This window comes from Chiloscyllium plagiosum, chromosome 16 (assembly GCF_004010195.1).
Source record: "Chiloscyllium plagiosum isolate BGI_BamShark_2017 chromosome 16, ASM401019v2, whole genome shotgun sequence".
In the NCBI taxonomy this organism is placed as follows: Eukaryota; Metazoa; Chordata; class Chondrichthyes; order Orectolobiformes; family Hemiscylliidae; genus Chiloscyllium; species Chiloscyllium plagiosum.
The window spans coordinates 14,617,560-14,643,743 of NC_057725.1; the positions used below are offsets into that span (position 1 = coordinate 14,617,560).

Genomic DNA, 26,184 nt, shown 5'->3' on the forward strand with positions numbered 1-26,184 from the left:
GCTAGTGCTCTTGGGGGGGTTTAAACTAACTCTGCAGGGGCATGGGAACCCAGATTGTAGCTTCAGGGTGCAGGGCCTGGAGTGTAGGGAGGTTAGGAACATGGCCTCAATTTCCAAGGAGGGTGCCTGTAAACAGGAAAGTGGTTTGAAGTGTGTATACTTCAATGCAAGAAGTATACGGAAATGAGGTAGGTGAACTTGCAGCGTGGGTTGGTACCTGGGATTTCGATGTTGTGGCTATTACGGAGACATGGGTAGAACAGGGACAGGATTGGCTGTTGCAGGTTCCAGGGTTTAAATGTTTTAGTAGGGTCAGAGGTGGGGGTAAAAGAGGGGGAGGTGTGGCATTGCTTGTCAAAGATAGTATTACAGCAAGTACAAAGGGACAATGGATGAAGACTCGCCATCTGAGGTAGTTTGGGTTGAGGTTAGGAATAGGAAAGGCAGATCTACCAAACCCAGACCCACCATTACAACAGTCAGAAACTGTCTCCTCAATCTCCACAACAACCGAAGCACGGGATAAATTATTTACAGTAGTTACTGGACAGTCTATCCTTTTCCTCCCTCTCAAATATATGCCTTTAATCTTGCCAGCATCCTTCCTTTAACAGGACACTCCTTCTCACATGAGACTGTGAAGCTACCCAACAATCACTTGGTTCACACAAGAGCCGACCACTCCTGCAAGTTTTGCAGGAGGCTGCTGGTACTGATGTGACCATATCCAAAAGATGAGTCAGCACTTAAAACAGAAAAGTTAAGCGATGCACCAAAACCAAGTGACAAATTAAACAACTGTTAAGAACTTGCATACTTACCATAATGGCATGTGGTAAATAGCCATTTGTTTGCATCTGAAGACCAACTGTTTTTAAAGCAGCCTTCACATAGGTTTCAGGACTCGGTGCTGTTAGAGTTGGCCTTCGGATCTTACTCATCTTTGTAGACACAAAGAATGGCAGCACACTCTAACAAAAACAAGTGCAAAGAGAAAAATACATTAGTAACATTATTGCTGGGAAATAGATTACTGTTGTTAGTGAAAACAACGTCCTCACTTCTCTAAATTATTGCTATTTCATAATCATGACTTAATTTTAAATAGCACAGAAAATCCAAACCTAAAATGGTAACAACACTGGCATATTCCACAACAGTAGTAAGTTATTTGAAATACTCATACAAGCAGCAGACCAAGGATATTTCAAACTTATTATTTGAGACCATGCACATAAGAATTTATTTATAATCAGACATTGTCTCAAATCAAATAGATATTGCAATTTGAGGCATGATAGGCAGGAGATTGGCACAAGGTAATAAAATCAGTGCAAGTACAAAGGGCCAAATAACCCACCTTCTCACTGTAGTAATTGAGGACACATCTGTTTCAAATGTATTCAGTTCAAGGTTTGCACAGTACTACCTACCCAAGTTACCAGAAAAGACTGAATGGAAATACAAAGGAACCTAGATTATCTGAAGGACACGGGTGGACAGTATTTCATTCGGTTAATCAACTTCCGGATAATCGAATGCTGGATAACAGTTCAGATGAGCATCAGGACCTTGCGATCTTGCCCGATAATCCGATATTCGAATGCCGGAGACCAGAGAAGGAAAATTTAAATATCAACCACTAGATGGCACAAAGGGGCCACAACAAGAACATACGTTGAAAACATTATTGGCTCCTCAATATTTTGTTAAGTGTAGTGATTATATCAAGGTCAACTCCATAGATTGAGCTCCCTGAGTGGATCAGATTAACAGCTCCAATCAGGGAGCTTTGGCTGACAGATAAGAATGGAGTGTTTTCCTAGTGTTTGAAAGTATAAAGATTTAGCACACGAGCTGACGAGGGAAATAAAATAAGCACAACAGCTGAACCTCCTTCGGCTGCTGTGGGAGCAGGGGGATGGCGGTGAAGGGAAAAAAACAACAACCAGGAGATTCAGAAGATCTCCTCAGTCGAGAGACTGGTTTTGAGCTGGCTGGCCATAGCCCACGTACTGTGCTCATGTGAATAAAGAGTGACTTGGTAATAGCATTTACAAAAAAAGGAAAAAAGAACAGGAGTGTGGAGTGTCAGACATTCTGTTCACTCAGAGCAGACTCAAGGACTCTCAGCACCAGGGCCCGGGGGTTCGATTCCAACCTCACGTGACTGTCTGTGTGGAGTTTGCACATTCTCCCCGTGTCTGTGTGGGTTTCCTCCGGGTACTCCGGTTTCCTCCCACAATCCAAAGATGTGCAGGTTGTGTAAATTGGCTGTGCTAAATTGCCCATAGTGTCCAGGGATGTGTGGGTTAGGTGCATTCGTCAGGGGTAAATATAAGGTAGGGTCTGGGTAGGTTACTATTCGGAGGGTCGGTGTGGACCTGTTGGGCTAAATGGCTTGTTTCAACACTGTAGGGATTCTATGACTCTCCATTTGTAAATAAAGAGTGACTTGGTGACAGGATACTGGCCTCTGTAGAATTCTCAGAAAGGCTAATTTATAAACGTTTTATCCAACTGAACCTCATTTACTGTACTTTTTTCCTACAAAACAATACTTACTTCAGCAAATATTACTCTTTTAGCCCAGTGGCCAACATCATTCACTGAATGTAGGTATTTGTGTAATTCTCTCCTGTTCTATCAGTTTGTAATTTAGTTGTAGCTGAGGAAGGACTTATGGGTCTGAAGCTATGAGGATATTTTGATTTACATTGCATATCAGCATTGTGGGTTTATAAATAAGAGCAGTTTCTCTTATTTGTGGGACATGGGCATCACTGGCTAGTGAACTGTTATCTTCAACTGCTGCAGTCCACGTGCTGTAGGTTGACCTACAATGCCATTAGAGAAAACCAGGGTTTCACCTCAGCATTATATTTCCAAGTTAGGATGGTGAGTGACATGGAGGGGAACCTCCAGGAGGTGGTGTTCCCACGTATTTGCTGCCCTTGAATAGAATAGAAATATCTTTATTGCCACGTGCACTCAAATGAGTGTCGTGAAAAGTTTGCAATGTTGCTGCTTATAACACCAGCTTAGGTGCAGGATACCTAGGTTCAGATACTAAAGTATTTGTTACAGAATTGAAAGAATAATAAATAAAAGTCCAGTATAAGAATAAAGTTTTTAAAAAGTACTCAAATTATAGGCCTTTTCACCAAGTCTGTGCCAGCACCTAGCCTTCAGGTCATTTGGACCAAGTCTCCAAACCATGCCGGGCTTCAAAACTCAATGCTTCATTTCTAGTCCACAAGAGCTTGTGGTGGCCTGTAGTCCAGCTCCCACCTCCCCCTCACAATGATTTCTAGTCCACAAGAGCTTGTGGTGGCCTGTAGTCCAGCCCTCACCTCCCCCTCACAATGATTTTTAGTCCACAAGGGCCTCACCTCCCCAGGATTCACCTCCCGCCTCTGATCTGTGTCCTTCTAAGTGGAAGTGGTTGTGGGCTTGGAAGGTACTGCCTAAGGATCTTTTGTGAATTTCTGCAGTGCATCTTGTAGATAATACACACTGCCACACTAGCATTGGTGGTGAAGACAGTGAATGCTTGTGGGTGTGGTGCCAATCAAACGGGATACTTTGTCTTAGATGGTGTCAAGTGATAAGTATTGTTGGAGCTGCACTCATCCAGACAAGTGGGGTATCTTCCATCACACTTCTGACTTGTGCCTTGTAGATGGTGGACAGGTTTTGGGAGTCACAAGGCGAGTTCTCGCTGCAGCATTCCTAGCTTCTGACCTGCTCTTGTAGGCCCTGTGTTTATGTAGTGAGTCGAGTTTCTGGTCAATGGTAAACCCTAGAATGGGGATTCAGTGATGGTAACACCATTGAACATCAAGGGGCAGTGGTGAGATCGTCACTCGTTGGTGATGATCATTGCCTGGCAATTGTGTGAAACCAACGTTACCTGTACTTTCACAAATCTTTACTCAGAGAGTAGTAAGGGTATGGAATGCTTTGCCTGCATCGGTAGTAGATTCGCCAAGTTTAAGTGCATTTAAGTCGTCATTGGACAGGCAAATGGACGTACATGGAATAGTGTAGGTGGGATGGGCTTCAGATTAGTATGACAGGGCGGCGCAACATCGAGGGCCAAGGGGCCTGTACTGCGCTGTAATGTTCTATGTTCTAAATGTCATCTACTGTATCCATTGCACCCGATGTGGCCTCCTCTACATCGGGGAGACAGGACGCTAACTTGCAGACCGTTTCAGAGAACATCTCTGGGACACCCACACCAACCAACCCCACCGCCCCGTGGGTGAACACTTCAACTCCCCTCCCTCTCTGTCAAGGACATGCAGGTCCCGGGCCTCCTCCATCGCCAAACCTTAATCATCAGATGCCTGGAGGAAGAATGTCTTATCTTCTGCCTTGGGACACTGCAACCACACGGGATTCATGTGGATTTCACCAGTTTCCTCATTTCCTCATTCCCCACCTTATCCCAGTCCCAAGCCTCCAACTCGGCACCTGTCCATCATTTTTCCCATCTATTGGCTCCACCCTCCATTCCAACCTATCAACTTCTCCCCCACCTTCATCTACCTATCGCATTCCCAGCTATCCTCCCCCACCAGCCCACAAGCCTCATTCCTGATGAAGGGTTTATGCCCGAAACATCAATTCTCCTCCTCCTCAGATGCTGCCTGACCTGCTGTGCTTTTCTAGCACTACACTCTCTATTCTGATCTCCAGCATCTGCAGTCCTCATTTTCTCCCAGTTACTTGACACTTGTCAACCCAAGCCTGGATATTATCCAGATCTTGCTGCATCTGTGAGAAGTCGTGAATGGTACCAAACATGATGCAATCATTGGCAAACATCCCCACTTCTGACCTTATGATGGCAGGATGATCAATGACAAAGCAGCTGAAGATGGTTGGCCCAAGGACACTACCCTGAGGGACTCCTGCAGAGATATACTGAAGCTGAGATGACAGACTAAATTATAAAGAAAACTAGCACAAAAATTAATGAAGATTCAATAAACACTTGACAAATCAGAAATGGAGCATGGATTTTTTTCTTTTTCATGTAAGGCATTGGAGGAATATTATGCATTTAGCCCACATTAATGTGTTCACTGTAACAGTTCACATTAAACCTCATCATGAAGGTGACCTGTAAATTCTCTAAGTAGAGAGAAGGAACAACTTCTGAAGCCATTTTTGGAAACAGGCTCCTTTCATTGTTACTGAGGGAGTAAACTCAAGCAAGCATGACTGAAAAATGAACATTTGGTTTTTCAGTCCAGCAACTAAACCCACCCAAATGCCTTTGGAGGGTAGGAGGCTGAGAGGTGACCAAAGAGGTTTATAAAATGATGAGGGGCATGAATAGGGTGAATCGTCATGGTCTTTTCCCCAGGGTAGGGGAATCTAAAACTAGAGGGCATAGGTTTAAGATGAGACAGGAAAGATTGAGAAGGGACCCAAGGGCAACTTTTTCAAAGAGTAGTGTGTGTATGGAATGAACAGCCAGAGGAAGTGGAGGAGGCTGGTACAATTATAACATTTAGAAGGCATCTGGATGGTTACATGAATAGGAAAGGTTTAGAGGGATATGGGTCAAGTGCTAGCAAATGGGACTAGATTTATTTAGGAAATCTCGTTGGTATGGACAAGTTGGACCGAAGGATCGGTTTCCATGCTGTACAGCTCTATGACTAATTTCAAGGCACTTTATTCAAAAATACCTTTGCATACACCCAACAGGAAAATATACAACCTTAAAAATGCCATGCGAAATGTAATTAATTGATTATATTAGCAAGCCTAACTTTGCACACTCACATCAGGAGTCAGAATCACAGCACAAAAACAAACCCCTTGTGGTCCAACCCATCCATGCCGACAAAGTTCCCTGAACTAAACTTGTCCCACTTGCCTGCCTTTAGCCCTTACCCTTCTAATCCTTTCCCTATTCACATACCCATCCAAACGGCTTTTAAATTTTGTAAGTTTACCTGCATCTACCACTTCCTCTGGCAGTCCATTCCATAAGTGCACCTCCCTCTTTGAGAAAATGTTACCCCTCAGGTCCTCCCTCTGAAAAGCATCCCACCAAGACCCTGTGCCCCACCCTCCCCCTGTACTCTCACATTTCCCACAGCTAATCCAACTAGCTGCACATCCCTGAACACTATGGGGCAATTTAGCATGGCCAGCCCACCTAACCTGCGCACCTTTGGCTTGAGCAAGGAAATCAGGGTGTCCAACGGAAACCGATGAAGACAGACTGAGAACATGCAAACTCCATAGCATCAGGCACCCAAGACTGAAATTAAAACCAGATCCCTAGAACTACGATGCAGATCTAACCACCATGCCACCCCATGCTGATGCTACAGTGTTAACTTTAAATCTGAAATAGGTAAACTTTATTCAGCATAGACATTAAGGGGTACGGACCAAAGGCAGATTAACTGAGTTAGGCCACAGTTCAGCCATGATCGCACTGAAGAGCGAAACAGGCTTGATAGATTTAAAGGCTTCTGCCTGTTGCTATGTCCATATGAATAAAGAGGTGAATTTAGCTAAGACCACCAAGCAGCATCCGTAGAAAAAATCAAACAAAAATGGAGTTAATGCTTCAAAATAGTGAGACTTCAACAGAATGTAACTCAAAACCATTCACTGGACTTTCCAAAACATCAAATCTTCACTGTCTCTTCAGAAATGCCCAGCCTCTACAGTAATTCCTGTCCTTCGTTATTGCTTCAGATCACCAGCATCCACAGCTCTCCACCGTTACTGAGTTTACTGAGCCAAGTCTGATTTGTATGAAGGTGAACTCCAAGAATTGAGGATGCTGGAAACCTGAAACAAACAGAAAATCGCTGGAAAAACACAGCAAGTACAGCAGCATCAACGAAGCGAGATAACACCTCAAGCCCAGAAAGCCTATCCTCAGCCCTTCTGAAGTCATGGTCCCAAAATGTCACTTTGCCTCTGCACAGATGTGGACAGACCCACCAAGCACCTCCAGCAAGTCCTACCCTTGTTATTGCTTCAGACCTCCGTAATCCACAGCCACTGGCCCCATGATTGAATTTAGCCAAGTTTGAGTTCATCTTTATAATCTCTGCCCACACAGAGTACTAAAATGTTGCCCTCGCCCAGACAGAAAAAGCCCAAGTTCCCCCAATTTTGCTGAAGGGATTGGCAAAGCAGATGTTGAGAGAATGTTTCTTCATGTCAGACAATCTAGAACAAGAGGTCACAGTTTTAGGATAACGAGGTAGCAGATTTAAAACAGAGGTGAGAAGAAATTGTTTCTCTCAAAGGATCGTGAATCCATGTGATTCACTACCTCAGAGTGCAGTGGATGCTGGAATATTTAAAAAAATTTAAGATGATAGACAGATTTTTAAATTAGAAATGGGTTAAAGGATTACAGAGAGGGGACAAAATTGAGTTGACATCGAGATGAATGTAATAGAAGGGTTTTTATAAACTTCATTTCATATGCTGTCTTTAAGATATCTTATACAGGTATGTTTATACCTTAGCAACAACTAATTATTCAAACATACTGAAAAGATGTATGAAAGTACATGTTTTCATCATTTTCAATTATGTATTGCATTTAAAAGTTTTGCCACAAAAGTAGATGGAAATTGAAAATAATTTCATAATTTAAATCATGGAAGAGCTAAAATATTCAGGCAAATTTACTTAACCTGGAGTACATAAATACAGTAATGCTTAAAGAAAATATCACATTTGTAATTTTTTTTGCAAGTTTTGTTTCAAAGATCAGCACTCTTTTTCTCACCAACACCATCTTTTGCTTTCACCCTTCAGCTTGCGTCACACTAGCTGCTATATGAATATAATTTACTGTAGTTGCTATGACAGTAGTTCCTATAGTAACTGTACAGTAACAAGGATACTTCTCCAAGCTCTACTTACCTGGACAACGATTCCCTTGCTCTTGTACTCAATATGTATCGCTTGCGAAAAGAAATCCACAAAAGACTATTAAAAATAAACAGAAATTAAGTCAGGAGAGTGAGAGAGAGTTCAGTAGTATGCTGTTCTGGGTTTATTTCGATTAATTTCGATTCTCAGAGGTTGTAATCATAGAGCAGAACCTCGCCAGTCAGGAGCACAAATTTGTGATTTGAGGCACAGAGCTAGCAGATCGTGCATGATTTCCAGTCCTGAATTGAAATGATTTGCAGCCCAAACCCTGTACCTGAACTACCAGCATGTGATCACAGTGGGAACAGCCTTGTGCCAGGAGGTAAAATTCATGAAATCTACTGTTAACTAAAATAATAGTCAAGTTATGATTTTATGAAGTCAATTATCTTGCTACTCACACTCAATACAAATTAAAACATGTGTGTATTTTTTACAATGAGATTTTAAACAGCCTTCATTTGAGCCAGGGCTCAGCAAATGTACAGAGCCTGGGTGACGAACATGTTCCATTCCCAAGTTTGTAACTCAATTTGTAGGCTTGTGGAATATACTACAGTACAACCAGACATTCATATGTCAAATGCTTAAAATTAAAGCAATAAGGGATATGGTTTGTCAGTTTCTAAGTAGGGGACTCTTAGTAGTTTTTTTTGAGTGGCAGAGGTAGTAGAAACCGTAGGGGTAGTGTCTTAGAGGGCTTGCTTTACATACAACAGGATATTGTAGTAAGTAGTTATGAAACAAAGTTCAATAAATTAGTTAATTTATGGTCCAGCATTAAAAAACCCCACAAACCTCTTTAGTCTGGGTTGAAGTCTTGAAAAATGCTGCACTAACGCTGCAGTACAGTATTGAGGGGCTGCTGCATGGTTGGTGGTGCCACATTTCAAACGAGAGAAACATAGATCCTATTTGACTTCCCAGGTGGGTGTTAAAGATCCCAGGTTAGAGTTTGGCGGTGGAGGAGACGCAGAACTTGCATGTCCTTGGCAGAGTGGGAAGGGGAGTTAAAAGTGTACGACCACGGGACGGTGGGGTTGTTTAGTGAGTGTGTCCCAGAGATGTTCTCTGAAACATTCAGCAAGTTGGCATCCTGTCTTCCTAGTGTTGAGGAGACCACACAGAGAGCAACAGATACAGTAGATGACGTGTGAAAGTACAGGTAAATTTTTGACGGATGTGGAAGGATGCTCTAGGACCTTGGATGGAGGGGAGGGGGGGGGGAAGTGTGGGCACAGGTTTTGCACTTTTTGCAGTGGTAAGGGAAGATGCTGGGAGTGGAGGGTGGGTTGGTGGGGGCATGACCTCAAGGGAGTCACGGAGGGAATGGTTTCTGTGGAAGACGGATTGGGGTTGAGGGGGAAATACATCCTGATGGAGTCTGTTTGCAGGTGGCAGAAATGGCGGAGGATGATGCATTGCATCTGGAGGTTGGTGGGGTGGAAGGTGAGGACCAGGGGAGTTCTGTCCTTGTTGCGATTGCAGGGGTGGGGTTCAAGGACAGAGGTGTGGAAAGTGGAGGAGCTGCGCTGGAGGGCATCATTGACCACGTGGGAGGGAAAATGCAATCCTTAAAGGACGCCATCTGGGATGTTCAATGGTGGAATTGATTCTCCTGGGAACACATATGGCTGAGGCAGAGGAATTGTGAGTAAGGTGTTTTTACAGGTGGTGGCAGAGGGGGAGGAGGTGTAGCCCAGGTAGCTGTGGGAGTTGGTGGGTTTGAAGTAGATGCCAGTGTTGGGTCTACCGCCGAAAATGGTGATGGAGGGGTCCAGGAAGTGGAGGGAGGTGTCCGAGATGGTCCAGGTGAACTTCAAGTCAGGGTGGACTGTGTTGGTGAAGTTGATGAACTGTTCAAGCTCCTCACGGGAGCACGAGGTGGCATCAATACAGTCATCAAATATAACGGAGGAAAAGGTGGGGAATGGTGCTGGTGTAGCTGCAGATCATGGACTGTACCCGATGAAGAGGCAAGCATAGCTGGAGACCATGGCTACCCCTTTTGTCTGGAGGAGGTGAGAGGATTCGAAGGAGAAATTGTTGAGGGTGAGGACCAGTTCAGTCAATCGTACAAATGTGTCAGTGGAAGGGTACGATTTGGGTCGGCAGGAGAGCAAGAAACACAGAGCTTGGAGGCCTTCATCATGGTGGATGGATGTGTACAGGGACTGGATGTCCATGGTGAAGATGACGCACTGGGAGCCAGGGAAATGGGAGGATAGGAAGGGCGTGGGCGGTGTCCCAAACATCTGTGGGCAGATCCTGGACAAAGGGAAACAGGACTGTGTCAAGGTATGCAGAGATACGTTTGGTGGGGCAGCAGCAGGCTGAAGCGATGGGTCCATCAGGGCAGTCAGGTTTGTGAATTTTGGGCAGGAGGTAGAACCAAGCGACGCAGGGTCCCTGGACCATGAGCTGGGAGGCTGCAGGTGGGAGATCCCCTAAGGTGATGCGATTGTGGATGGTCAGAGAGAAGATAGTGGGGTGAAAGGTGAGGACCATAGGGGTTCTGTCCTTGTTGCAATTGGAGGGGTTGAGTTCAAGGGCAGAGGTGCGGGAAGTGGAGGATACAATGCATCATCCTCAGTCATTCTGCCACCTACAAATAGACCCCACCATCAGGAAAATATTTCCCTCTCCACTAACTCCCCGTCCCAGTCTGCCAAGGACATGCAAGTCCTTGGCCTCCTCCACCGCCAAACTCTAGCCACCCGATGCCTGGAGGAAGAATGCCCCATCTTCCGCTTTGGGACCCTCCAACCACATGGGATCAATGGGGATTTCTTAATTTCCTCTCCCCACCTAATCCCAGATTCAATCTTCCAACTCGGCACCATCCTCTTGAACTGTCCTACCTGTCCATCCTCCAGGTAAAAACAATGACTGCAATTGCTGGAAACCAGATTCTGGAGTAGAGTGGTGCTGGAAAAGCACAGCAGTTCAGGTAGCATCCAAGGAGCAGTAAAATCGACATTTCGGGCAAAAGCCCTTCGTCAGGAGAGTCCACCCTCCTTCCTACTTATCCGCTCCGACCTATCAACATCACCTCCCACCTCCATCTACCTGTCATATTCCTAGCTACCTTTCCCACCCCCAGCGCTAACCCCTCCCTTCATCTCTCACCCCCCCTTGAGTCACCCCCTCATTCCCGATGAACAGCTTATGCTCGAAATGGCGATTCTCCTGCTCCTTGGAAGCTGCCTGACCAGCTGTGCTTTTCCAGCACGACACATTTCGGCTCTGACCTCCAGCATCTGCAGTCCTCACTTTCTCCTAGTTAATAGAATTGGACAATTCAATAGTTTCATCAAATCTTCACGTCTGGGGCAAGTCCAGGAATTGTGGAGATGGATTTCCAATGCATTACCTCAGTGGGTTATGACACTTCAAATGTACCACGGTCATGGCACTTCATGGTTATTAATCATGGGATGTAGGTGTTGCTAGCTAGGCTAGCATTCATTGCCCGTCCTGAAAAGTGGCAGTGAGCTGCCTTCTGCAAACACTGCCGTCCATTTGATGTAGAAAGACCCGTAATGTCATAAGGGAGGCAGTTCCAAAATCTTGACCCAACAACAGTGAAGAAATGGCAAATCAGGATGAGGAGTGGCTTTAGGGAATATTGCAGGTGATGATGTTCCCATATATCTGCTGCCCTTGTCCTTTGAGATGGAAGTGGTCATGGATCTGGAAGGTCCTTTGCCTTCTATTCTCCAGGACAAACAAAGAGGTCAATTTTCAAATGATTGCCACAATTTATATAACAGGCCTCAGTGATAATGCCTTGGCTACAGTAGAGACTAATCAAGCAATTATCCTGATGAGTGCTGAATGAAAACTTCCGCAATGTCTCTCTTTTCAGCAAAATTTAAGAACATCATCAAACCTGCAAATGTAAGTCAAAAGTTGCTGGCAAGCTACCAATTTTTTTTCCCTCATTCTAATAGCAAAATCAGAACTTTTATTTGAATTGAATTAGCCGTAACCAAATGTTGCAGTACATGTTCAATTGACTTCTCAGTCACCTCACTTCCCAACAATACACAATGATGAGGCAGTTGACTGATAACAATTCTATTCTGCAGGGACCTAAGAGATATGCACATGCATGTATGTGCTAAGGATGACACATTTAGCTACTTTCCACGAAGCAGACTTCCCTGCCAGGAATGTTTTGTTTGGCGTATCACAATACTGTTATATTGTTTAAATTCACAGTTGAATAAATATTACTGGGATCGCCATTATTTCACAACATAGAGTTTGACACACCACACAGTTATAACTCAAGCAAACTGTCAAAAATATCAAGTTAAACCTGATTTTTAGGCTTTGAACTAAGACTTAAAAGTGGAGGCCAAATTTCCACTGTACACAGAATAAATTTTGCCAGTCTCCCACAGGCATTTGTTTCTGTAAACACCACAGAAACAAAGTGCACAAGTAAAATAATGAAAATATTGATTACCTATTTCTGCTACCAGGCATCAGCATTGTACAAATACTAGGTGGCTCCAACTACCTTTTCTTAATGTGTTCTAAGCTTCAATCCCTATTTCTACAAAGCTTAATGCTGCTTAATGTAATTAAAACTTAATATTAAAGACTTAATAACTTAACATTAAAGTCTTAAAACTTATTGACTGCAAAGTGCTGCAGCATCTGAAGAGAGAAAACAATTAATATTGAGGCCAGTATGATTCCTCTTCAAACATTTAACAAGTACAGCTGCTACGATTTAAAAATGATATCCAATTCATACAGTTAATATGTTGGGCAAAGATCAGATTCTAACTGTGGGAAAGATAAAGAAACAAAACATAAATGCGATGAGAATTTACAAGTTAACCAGCCCTTTTCATCATGCGTACCAACTCAAATACAGAAAAAGAATGGAGAGGATGGGCAACATCTCACCTTGGTGGCAGAGTAGAGAGTCAGTAAAGGAACAGGACACAGTGCAGTGGCTGATGCCACATTGAGGATGATGCCTTTTGACCTGTTAAAAATATGCATTATTCAGTTAACATTTGGAATAAACGAGGATGAACTGTAGACCGAACACTCAAGGTTACATTATTAACAAAAAACTTAACCATGAAGTTGCTATAGTGGGAGCTTTGAAATAAATCATTTAAATGATTTATTACATGTGAGCACAATGGAAAGATTTTGCAAATATATAGTTATACAGCCACCTTCATGTTGATGGCAATGTTGTGAGCAACAGGATGGTAGCTATGATATGCTCAGTGCACTGAAACCATGAGGTATGACTCTCTTCAAGTCATTTCACACTATTGGAAGCTCCGATGAGTGAGCCAAAACCGCAGGAATATAACCTGACTTCAGTGCTCAAAGCTAATGAAGAAAAGTGGACACAGCACTGCTATTTAGTAGGTGGCGGATTTTTGGATATTTATCCAACTGTTAATTACAGAATTGACCATAATCTCAAAGAGAAAAGGTTCACAGAAAATTTCTTACATGAAACAAATGTAAATTTATATTCAAGAAAACAGATTTCTGTTCAAGGGAATCTATTGATAAATGATCAGAAAACAATTTCAGAATAAATATTTGGCAATACAATGCTCAACCTGCACACTTATTTATAGTCTGAAGCTCTGGACAATGGTAAAAATGTGTAATTATGTAACCATGTTTGAGATTTTGAAATGAAATGATGGGCAAAATATTCTTGTTCGAGAAGTATTTAGGTTTGAAAATATTTGCTCAATGTTCGTTTGATTGATTGGACTTCTTAGTCTGAACTAAGAGCTATTTTCTGGATTACAACAGAAAACGTCTTTCTAAAAGGACCAGAGTGTCATGGAGAGCCACGTTGACTCCCCATTACAGATCAAATGGGGAGTCTGTAATGGGGAGACTCCCCATTACAGACTACATGGAGAATCCAATATACTCCAATATACAAAAAAACAGCAAAATTGCAGCACTACTTTCACCTCAACTGCTCAGTCCTCTCTCAAGGCCAAATAAAGTACTTGTAACAGTTTAAATACATTCTTTTAGTTGGACTGGACATGTGGCCTTCCTGATCACGGGTGATACTCGTGCATTTCTTATCAGTGTATATGCACAATAAACTACATACCATTTTCGTCAGTCAGTGCACCTGATAGTAAACATGTTAATACATCCACAGCTTTCTTCCTTTCATATGGAGCACGTGGGTTTATACTAGTGTCTCAAATGACAATTCAGAATCCATAATGGAATGCTTATGATCTTTGCTTTTAAATCAGTTCTAGTTAAGATTAGCAGAATTCTTTTTAAAGACAGGATCAAAGAGATCATTGCCTATTTAAAATGCTGAATAGTGATAAACATCACTTAATCGTCTGTTAATCACCTTAGCCTCATGATCACCAGATACAATGATGCAGCTGCAAGGAAATGATGCTATTTCTCACGTGTTTATAAAATTTGCTTTCCACAAACACTTCATTAAGGACACAAATATTCATGGAGACAAATAAAAGGCCTCGCTCCAGGCAAAACACTTGGAGAATCTCAAATCTATCATATATCAATCTTTGTAAAAGATTGAATTGAGGGCTCCAAACATTATCAATATAAGATGACTGCTTCACCGACCAAAGATCTAAGTGTCTAGTGTGGAAACATGTGCAGATTAAACCTCATCTACTGTACTGAGCTATGGAGTGGACTCTGCTTGATGACTGGAACCCATGCACTGGTTAATATACTGTCCAAAAACAATAGTTAAAAAGTTTCAATTTCACTGTTATTGGGTCATCTCTAGACTTGCTAGGTCTGCTGGATTAACTATTGTCAGTAACATATTTCAGACAGTTGACACCCTGGATATGTTATTACTTTCCCCCCTTTAATCCCAAAACCAGATAAATGGCCATTTTAATTAAAATGCAAATACGACAAATAATTCTTCCAAGCCAGTTTCAGAGTAAGCAACAATACCATTTATAAGAAATATAGACATGGAAGTAAGGGATTCATAGCTTAGAAACCCGATGATTAGATAGTATGAATTAGACTTCTCATTTAGTAACTGTTCTCGCCTTGTTAGGATTTGTCTAAATAATGAGAATTATTAAACCTTTTATCCCTCAAATTTCATAGTTTTTAAATTGAGCTACCATGTAATGCAGCATTACTGAAAAAATTTACGAGGGTTCCACTGGCAACCAAGTGACATCCAAAGAGCTATACACTGCTGTCTTGTAAATCTTAATTATTAGTGATGGACCAATTGTGACATTAATAATTACAATAACTTACTAAAAATTATGAAAGTCCATATTTTGTAGTGAAAAATTTCATACCAGTGAACAGATAGAATTATTGCACAGTGCTAATTCTACTCGGCCTTCAAGTAGTGTACAACCTCTGATAGCTGTAACACTCGACTGTTTAGTGTAGATTAACAATCCATTTTTAAGCCTCCTCTGCAAACCTGAGCAGATGACAGCAATATGCTTTATGTGGGGCTGCATCAGGAAGCCACTAACAAGACAAGGAAAAGGAAATGTTGTTTAAATAGCTTGATATTTGTTCCCCTGTTTCACAGGATGCTGCCAGTTGTAATTGTCTAATACTCTCAACATTCCTCTGCTCCTGGGTCTTACCACTGGACAGCAAGCAGAGAAGCAGGCAACTCAGATTTAGCAGGTGGAGGTGGGTACTGCAGATGCTGGAGATTAGAGTTAAGATTAGAGTGGTGCTGGAAAAGCACAGCAGGTCAGGCAGCATCCAAGAAGCAGAAAAATCGACATTTCAACAAAAGCCCTTCATCAGGAATCACGAAGGGCTTTTGCCTGAATTGTTAATTTTCCTGTTCTTGGATGCTACCTGACCTGCTGTGCTTTTCCAGCACCACTCTAATCTTGACTCAGATTTAGCTGCAAACAATGCACAAGGTGCCTCAGAAAGAATGACATGCATCAGCAGCTCACCCAATTTATTCCAAATGATTGGATGCGCATGTACAGGTGAGTCTTAGGTGTCCTGACTGAGGAGTGCATTCTGTGATGTTCATAGGCTTGAAAATAGCTCGTGGCCAATGTTTGCACACTTATCTTTGACCCGCAATGTCTCAGGCTGAGGAAAGGAAGACAGATTTTAAATGATGATATAGGGAGCAATGACGTAAAAATATGGAAGTCTTAATTTGTTTAAATTATATTGGAAAACCTTAAAAATCAGACAAGATATAGAAGAGCAAAGTGTGACGTTTTAACCTATGATAGACATTATAATTAAGCCAACGATTAATGTTGTTCTCTCACTTGTGGAATAAATCTGCAGTTCTTTTTAGTTTTTGAATCTCAGGAGTTCAGTTTCTTTCACAAAGGCCCAATACTTCATTTTTAAATGACCTGTGAATAAAATACTCTGTATTCACTTATTGCAGTGCTGTTTATGGCTGGTGAGGTTATCCCTGGGAAATACCAAAGAGACAGCCTTTAAAAATGTCAAAAACCTACTGAAGAAAACTAGGTTGTACTCGACTGATGACTCATTTTTTTTGTGTGTGTTCACCTACAGAAAGAAATAGCCACAATATCAAAAGGGAAGACTTCCCTGAGCTTATGAATCATTCCCTATGATACATATATTGTTACTCAATCATTTAAACGGAAAGACAAGGTTCATTAGTCATTCTAAAATGAATTCTTGAAGGAAGGATTCTCCCTTATAAATAATAATGAGTTGAGTGACTCACCGCTTCACCATCGCAGGCAATACCACCTTAGTCATCTGCAGAAGCAAAATAAGTGAAATTTGAAAAGAAAACTCAAAATAAATTTGCAAACCTAATCTAAGAATTGCATTGGACCCTAAAACTTATCAAAAGAAATAAAACCAAAATATGACAGGTCTTCACATGAGACTATAGCATAAATAAAATGTCCTTTTAGCATAATTCTCTTTGAAAAATTCCTTACATGTACAAGCTAGACAAATCTTGCATTAGCGTCACAAACAACAACCCTTCACTGTGTATGCTGCAAAACAGGACTGGTACAGTTTCTTTAAAGTGAACATACTAGTGCTAACTATTGGCATCACGTATAGCAGCTATACCAGAATAGGCTACAGAAGGCTCTGAAAAGCTTACCCAAACATCCACGAGGACAGGGAGGAGAAAGTGAGGACTGCAGATGCTGGAGACCAGGAGTTGAAAAATGCGGTGCTGGAAAAACACAGCAGGCCAGGCAGCATCCGAGGATCAGGAGAATCGACGTTTCGGGCATAAGCCCTTCTTCAGGAATGAGGCTGGTGTGCCAGGCGGACTGAGATAAAAGGTAGGGGAGAGGGAATTTGGGGGAGGGGCGCTGGGAATACGATAGGGGGAAGGAGGTGAGGGTGATAGGCCGGAGAGGGGGTGGGGACGGAGAGATCGGGATGATGATTGTAGGTCAAGAGGGCGGTGCTGAATCCAGGGATTGGGACTGAGATAAGGTGGGGGGAGGGGAAATGAGGAAGTTGGAGAAATTTACATTCATTGCAGGTCAAGAGGGCAGTCTCCACGAGGACAGCTGTGTTTTTCCAGAACCACATTTTTCAATCCATGAGGACAGGCAGCATTGTGGCTGTGGTTAGCATTGCTGTCTGACAGCATCAGGGACCTGGGTTTGATTCTAGCCTTGGGCAACTGTGAGAGTTTCCTCCGGGTGCTTGGGTTTCCTCCCATAGTCCGAAGATGTGCAGGTTAGGTAGGCTGGCCATGCTAAATTGTCCCATAGTGTCCAGGAATGTGCAGGCTAGGTGGGTTAGATGTGGTAATGCAGGGTTACAAGGATAGAGTAGAGGGGCTGGGTCTGGGTGGAATTCTCTTTGGAGGCTCATTGTGGACTCGACTGGCCAAATGGCCTTTTCGACATTGTAGGCATTCTGTAATTCAATGCCTTAATAGGATCAGAAATTTACCGATGTTTAAGTGTTAGTCTTACTCTCTTCTTTCCAAATGATAGAGGACCCAGATGGGATACATAATTGTCTATTTCCTCTGTCAATAGGAACTCATCTGTCAGAATTGAATGGCTACACGTGTCAACTCTAACAGTGGTATTGTGGGGACTCCCCTTTTGTATCGAGTCCTGTTCTGACTATGAAGCGATCTAGAATTGAGTTCAGCCATCATTGGCTGGAAACGAAGGCTCTTCACAGCAGAGTGTTCCAGTTGTGGGAATCAAAGACAACTTTGCCTATCAGACCCCAAATTCTTAAACGGTCAATTGCTAGAATGATAACCCTTCCAGTTAAAAGCATAAGAGATTTAAATGCATTGTATATGGATTTAATTAAGAAAGAATCTCCCAGGCTGTTTGAATTTATTCCCCTAAGAATATTAACTCTTTCTTGGCTTACATTTGAATGTTTCATGGCTGCACAACCGATCAGTCACAAGTCTTGAGAATGGAGCATAGACAAGCCAATCGCATATGTAAAGATTTACAAGATGTTGCATGGGATGTATTTGACTATTTTGGCATATTATTTGAGAGCATGAGGAAAGACCAATAAATACTTGAAAAGAAGAACAGTGATCCTGAAAATGAACAGGAGAAGCTTCAGTATGGTCAGGGGTATCAACACAATTCTCTCACTACTGACAGAAAGTGGAGTCTGGAATATTCCCTGCCCAGTGCCAGGGTTGGGGACAACTGCTCTCAGCTGGACAGAAACTTAGTGAGAGGGGAGAGGATCCAACAGTCACGATGCATTTTGGGATAACTGACAGGTCAAAAAAAAAGCTCTCTCCTGAGGGGGGGGATGGATGACAAAGAATTAAATTATGAAATTAAATCTCAGAGGCAACAATCTCGGGATTGCTACCTGAGCCAAGAGCAAATCAGTGGAGGATAAGTAAAATTAGAAAGTTAAAGGCAATCAAAGCTTGGTGGGGGAGAAAGGAGTTTCATGGGATGCTGGCAGTATTGGGGAAAGTGGGAACTGCATCTTTGGAAATTCATTAGACCCAGTTATATAACTGGGTGTAACAGAGAGCTTTAAATTAAAAGTGGGTGAAGGATCAGTGTAAGGAAGATATGATAAATTAAAGATAAAAGTCATAGCAGGGGAGCAAGATGACAATAAGGGAAATGATGAAAGCATGGCTCGAAGAAATAGATGTTGCAAAACTAAGAGGTTGCATCAGCAGATAAGGTGAGGCAGCTATGAAAATAATAGAAGTACAGAACTAAGGGCTCAGGAGCAGACTACATACATCATCATAAAACATAAGTGACAGCATGATTATAAGTAAATACTGTGTGAACTGGTAGCCATGATACAGATATTACTGCATGATGGCAAAGAATACGATTGGAATATATCAAGGGTATGTGGGATCAAGGAAGAATAGCAAAGTCTAAAGGTGACACTGGTACGATAGAGGGAGTTTAGAAAATCAAAATGGAGAATCAACTTTGGTAGAGATAAGCAAGCTTAGAAGTTGTACAGGGGAGTGTACGCATCATCTATCTGTAATCACACCAAAGGATGGGGTACATAGCAAGAAATAGCAAGGGATTTGTGTGAAAAATAGAGACGATCATGGAGGAGTTTTACTCACATATATGGACCAAAGGTAGCATACACAATGGGCTCACAGTGGTGATTTCAGGACAGTTTCTTAGAGCAGCATGTTCTAGAATCAAGCAGGGAGCAGACTACACTAGATCTGCAAATATGCAATGAGAGATTAATTAAAGAACTCATAGTATATATAAATGTCTTTGGGTACCAGTGATCATAATACAACTGAATGTTGAAATGTTTGAGGGAGGGAAGAGTGGATTGAAGTCTAGTGTTTTAAGCTTAAATAAAGTTAACTTTGAGGGCATGAAGACAGAGCCAGCTAAAGTCAACTGGGATATTGGTTTACATGCTAGGAATCACAAGAAACTAGCATACAATTTCATTGGGAAGATGAGTTGAATTGTGGTCTTTACTTCAAAGGGAACAGAGTATATAGACAGAGAAGATTTGTTAAAACCATACAAGGACTAGAGGCTGAGCATTATGACAGTGGTACTGTCCCTACCTCTGGACCAAGTGGCCCATGTTCACATCCCACCTGCTCTAGAGGTGTGTGGGCTGCATCACTGAACAGGTTGATTACAAAATATACACAGGCATTAGTTACATCACGCTTAGACGACTGTGAAGAGTTTTGGTCCCATTAAAAAGGGAAGACATAACAGCATTGGAGGCAGTCCATAGGAGGTTCACTAGGTTGATCCTGGACAGGGAAGGATTTTATGAGGGGTTGAGCAGTTTAAGTCTGTACTCATTAGAGTGAAGAATAGGAGACAACTTTATTAAAACATAAGATTATTATTTGACTTAATAAGGTAGCCATTAAAAGTTGGTTTCCCCTGTGGGATAGTCTGGGACTGGAAGGCACATTCTCAGAATGAGGATGTCACCTGTTTAATATGGAGGTGAGGAGGATTTCTTCTCCCAAAGTGCGATGGAATCATTTAAATTTTACAAAAAACACCAAAGGCAGTCGAGGCCAGGTCATTATATTCTCAGTCTTAAATATACTAGATTTCTAATTAGCAAGGGAATCAAGGGTTATGGGGAAAAGATAGGAGTGGAATGCAGATGTGTTAGATCAGTCATGACCTCACTGAAAAATGGAGCAGACTCTGGGCCAAATGGGGGTCTAGATTAGAGTAGTGCTGGAAAAGCAAAAAAGTTGGGCAGAATTGGGGAGCTAGAAAATCGACTTTTCAGGTAAAAGCCCTTCATCAGGGCCAAATAGCTCACGTGTTCTTGTGACTAATGATCAGAAGTGATGCAGTGGTAAACATTCAAGGAAGTATTTCAGAATACTCAAAGATACTTTCTAGTGAGGAAGAAAGACGTAAAGGAAGGACACAATTTTTTGTAGCTAACTAAAGGTTTAACAAGAAAGAGAGGGGGAGAGGAAGCTAGCAAGAAATTAGTTTTTAGAAATACATAAAAGAAAAAAAAACAAGTATGTGTTGATCTTCCAGAGTGTGTGTTGAGTATGTATGTCGAGGGAATTATTTATTTAAAATAATGAAATGGCAGATGAATTGAACAAATATTTTGCAGTTGCCTTCACTTTAGCGGACACAAATGACAATTCAAAAATAATTGAGAGTCCGGAGGTGAAAGGAAGGGAGAAACTCATTCACTAGGGAAAGGGTACAGCGATAAATTGTTAGAACTAAAAGTTCCAGGTCCTAATGGACTTCATCTCTGGTCTTAAAAGCAGGCTGCTGAAATAGTAGATGCACCAGTTTTAATTTTCCAAAATTCCCTAGATTGTGAAAAGGTGCCACTCGATGGGCATACAGGAAATGCAACTTCTGTATTTGAGAAAAAAGGAGAATGAAGCAGGAAACTATAGATCAGTTGGCTTAACACCTTCACAGGGAAAATGATGGATTATCAAGAACTGTAGAGCAGGGTGCTTAGAAAAATGTTAATAACAGTAAAGTCGATAAAAGGGAAGTCTTGTTTGACTAACTATGAGAGTTTTTTGAGGAAGTAACAAGAAAGGTGGATAAAGAACCACCTATGAATATGGCGTTCTTTGACTTCTGGATGGTGTGAGAGAAGATAGCACATCAAAAATTGCAACTCAAAATAAAAGCTTATAATGCAAGGAAGTGTAATAATGTGGATAGAAGATTGTTGAATTCATTAACAGGAAACAGTAGGTGTGACAAGTAGAATGTCCAGAAATCAATGCAGTAGTCTCATGTAATTACAATTTATACTAATGACTCGGTTGAAGGAACCAAATGTACGGTTGCCAAATTTGCTTCCAGCCAAGCCACTTAACCTGCACACTTTTGGACTGTGGAAGGAAACTGAAAAACCTGGAGGAAATCCATGCTAACACAGGGATAACATGCAAACTCCCCACAGACATATTCACCAAAAGCAGGACTCAAACCTGGGTCTCTGGTGCTGTGAGGCAACGTGCTAACCACTGAGTCATTGTGCCATATTACATTTTCCACGACGAGGGAACATGTTTCACATGTGACAATACATAATGTTTTGATGCACATGCTCAATGATGTCCCACAAGAATCCACCATGAAAGACTATATACAAGCATGTGGTTGATTCAGAATGTGGACATTCATTGAAATGGTACGTTTATCAACTGTCTTGCATGTATTGTAATTACATCCATCGACTATGAACATTAAATACTGGTGCAAACCTGATACAAGTCTGTACTCTTGGGTGTGAGAATTTAACCTGTGACTAATATAAATATCAGGACTTTATTCCAACATCATGACCCATCAGAATGATACCTTCCCATAAAACTGGAAACTCCATTTTAAATAAGCTTTTAGCACAACTCATCTAAGGTTGTTTAACTAAATATTTTTAATCACAGATCTTCTTTAATATGACTAAATTTTTAAAAATTGCTGTGCGTGAGTTAGTTGATTATACAACAATTACTACAAACAAAGAAGTGGTCCAGTAACTTTCAAGGTGGCCAAGGCAATAAATATGATGCCACACCGCTGCGCACTTGAAGAATCAGTTATGCAGCAAATTATAACCAGTCAACCCTCATACTAACTGCGAATGTATCCTCCCTGCGAACCGTGGCCCAAATTACATACAATATTCCAACTACAGCCAAATCTTGTTCACTTCTTCTTAGCCTTATTTACTTATGTCTGGAGTCTTCATACCTGTACACCAAGGCGCATCTGCAAAAGCCTAGCTATTACAGATTAACTCCTCCTCCCTATCTTTCCATGCAATTTCTTGTGAACTGCAGCAATCACTGAACAAGCATCCTGCTAGCCTCTGCCATTCAGTAGTCCTATATACCATCATTTATTAATTCCTCAATTTGACATAATCAAATCTAGATTCTGTTTCTTCACATCCCAAGGCAATTATTTATGGTTCTACTTTATTTTAATATCCCAAATAGAGACCATTATGAAAAGCCACCGACCAATCCAAAAAATTCTTTAACTTGATCGTTTCCTTTCTATTCTCCAATCAACTTTCTGTGACAACACTATTTGTTAAAACTCTTTGCACATTACTCTTCAATTATTCAGTAAATCAGTTGCACTAGAAATTTTAAAATTCATTTCAAAATATCTTGATTTTCTTAAGTACAGAAATGTCACTCCATTCAAAGATTTTATAAGTTAAATACAAGAATCATTCACTGAAATGCATGAGTCCTAAGATAATGCAAACATTTAGGAAGACTTTTTGCTATTAAGACTACACTCTTAAAAAAAATGGGAATTCTTTTACAAACCAATGTGCTCCAAATTTAGTGCATCAGGTTAGTTTCCTCATTTTAAAAAAATTCTGCAATAATTAACAGTTTTGCTTAGTTTCCCCAAAGATGTAAATTGCTGTATAAATAAACCTACACCTGCAGAAAACTTCACAAATAAATCAGCATCATAAAATTTTGTGCATATTATAGAAACAGCTGCAAAATGTAAACACTGTTGAATTAAATAGAGATTAACATCAAATTGGCACACAAATTGTCAATTTGCATTAAAGTCATGTTGTGCTTTTCATATAAATGCAGGGTGCAGTCTCCGTGATTTCTATTCTCTTTCAATGACAATTGTCCTACATTAGAAATTGAATACTTGGAGTGGTAATGGGGAGGGTATGTTAATTAATTTCTGTTTAGTAGCATTGAGATTTTAAAAGAGACCTTGCAATTATGTAAAATTAGTACTTTTTAAAAAAAAAGCTGTCAGTTAGGTTGTGTGATCAATTGCACAACTTAGGGCTCCTGGACTAATTTGTTAAAATTTTGATCCAAAAGGTAATTCAGGGGCTGGCAATGAAATGGAAGCCTCATTATGCTTGCACACAGAGTAATATAACTTCATGTTTGCCAAGGTCTGCAGCGTTTTCATTAGTCGAGTGATTTTTATGAGTGAGCTATCAGTTCCATTGAGAAACCAGTAGCAGCTGAAGTACAATCATTTTATCGGATTCCTAGAACTCCCCTTACTGAGCGCTACTGGCTACAAACTAACTGCAGGGCCTTGCCAGTCTCTCTCAATTTTATTTTTTGACGTGCTAAATGAAACTGCTTCTTCATTCCAGACAGATGCAACAAGTATTAATGATAGCATGATCAAAGGAAATCCAGGAAAGTGTCTGCAACATCTACCTGTTGGATGAAATTAAAAAGGTAGCACCTTATAATTGTGTTTGCTTAATTTAATTTCTAATAACTGCTCAGAACACAAAAACCTTCCACAAAGAGCTCTCATATATAATTGCATTTGCTTCATGCTTTTTTTTGCATTAAACCTTGCCCTAAAATATGCAATAACTAAAATCGCCATATCAGTGAAATTATCTCCATCAGTGGAGATCTGCTAGCAAATTTCTCAGGCACGAGTTTAGACGCTGGTAAATTTGCACTTGCCTTACAGTTGAAATAAACAGCTACGTGGTCCTCCAATATACCCAAAGTGTTTCTTTTAAAGATGACTTTCAAATGTTAGTATTAACTTAGCCAAACTTATTTTGTATTCTACGTGTTAGAATGACCATTCATCTGTACATCAAAAAGCTCAAATGACCTCAAGGCACAGAAGTCACAGATATATGTTGATGGCAAATGGAGTGAGCTCCTGCTTTCACTAAATGGTATCAATGCTGTTTTAACTTCAAATCCTTCGTAACTTGTTGTAAAGCTATGGTGTCAGAGAACATTTTATTAAAAAAAAAGAGACACCACATCAAAGCAAAGAAACAAGTACGCTCTTTCACAGATTGAAACCTGCTTGCTATGCTGCACTGCTGAGCAACTGTGTATCCACATGGTGATTTCTTGAATCAACTCCAGAACTCAAATTGCCAAACTCAGTGTCGCTGCTCCCTGCTGATTAAATGGATTGACTTCACTCCAAAGTCATCAATAACTTAGGAGAACAAGAGTTGTGGTGGCAGATAGCAGCAATTCCCCCCACCCACTCTCCTCACTGAAAACCACAATAAACAAAAATAAATCTGCAAGGGCACCAAAATCTAAAAACAAATTTCACTGACTGAGAAGTTCCAAATAGTACAATGATTTTGGTCATTAGTTTAAATATCAATGTGACTATTTGTCTAAATGGCCTAACTACTGTACCAGTGTTGCAGAAAATAGCAATTACTTATGTCCACAACTTACAGGATAATACATAAAAAAAACTAATTGTTGTCAAATTTAGCGAACTACCTGCATTGTTAGTATACTTTTGAGAAGTAAAGAATACAAAAGTATGAATGAAGGAAACTTAAGAAAAAAGAACTAAAAAATAAGTTCACCACACTTGAACAATTTACAGTGCAGTTTACAACTGATGTGACTGCCTGGCTATGGTTGTCAGTACATAGTGTGTCTGACAATTAGCCCCAACGAACCAAATCAGAAATGAAACAAAGCTTCCTTTTATTTAAAGGATAAAGACAGGTCATATATAAATGTAGCACATTGACTGGGATTCAGTTGTAAAAAAAGCATTTTCTTGTTCTTTGAAGATCGCACAAGGTCATGCCAACATCAAGACTGGAAACACATGAGCATGCACATGCACCCACCCCTCCAACCCTAACAAGGACAGAACGCCCCTGGTGCTCACGTTCCACCCTACCAACCTTCGCATAAACCAAATCATTCGCCGACATTTCCGCCACCTCCAAAAAAGACTCCACCACCAGGGATATATTTCCCTCCCCACCCCTTTCCGCCTTCTGCAAAGACCGTTCCCTCCATGACGACCTGGTCAGGTCCACGCCCCCCTACAACCCACCCTCCCATCCTGGCACATTCCCCTGCCACCGGAGGAATTGCAAAACCTGCGCCCACACCTCCTCCCTCACCTCCATCCAAGGCCCTAAAGGAGCCTTTCACATCCAAAGTTTTACCTGAACATCCACCAATATCATTTATTGTATCCGTTGGTCCTGATGCGGTCTCCTCTACATTGGGGAGACTGGACGCCTCCTAGCAGAGCGCTTTAGGGAACATCGCCGGGACACCCGCACCAATCAACCACACCGCCCCGTGGCCCAACATTTCAACTCCCCCTTCCACTCTGCCGAGGACGGAGGTCCTGGGCCTCCTTTGCCGCCGCTCCCTCACCACTGGGCGCCTGGAGTAAGAACGCCTCATCTTCCGCCTCAGAACACTTCAACCCCAGGGCATCAATGTGGACTTCAACAGTT

At 41.4% G+C, this 26,184-nt stretch overlaps 1 protein-coding gene across 1 annotated transcript in view; it reads right to left on the bottom strand.

Moving 5' to 3' along the window:
• hsd17b12a (hydroxysteroid (17-beta) dehydrogenase 12a) overlaps positions 1 to 26,184 on the bottom strand; it is a 174,865-nt gene that overhangs the window by 10,098 nt on the left and 138,583 nt on the right. Inside the window, exons 7-10 of the mRNA XM_043705480.1 lie at positions 16,673 to 16,707; positions 12,859 to 12,940; positions 7,924 to 7,989; positions 822 to 971 (exon numbers count right to left, since the gene is read on the bottom strand). Of these exons, the coding sequence (XP_043561415.1) occupies positions 822 to 971; positions 7,924 to 7,989; positions 12,859 to 12,940; positions 16,673 to 16,707 (333 nt within the window). The remainder of the gene's footprint in view (positions 1 to 821; positions 972 to 7,923; positions 7,990 to 12,858; positions 12,941 to 16,672; positions 16,708 to 26,184) is intronic.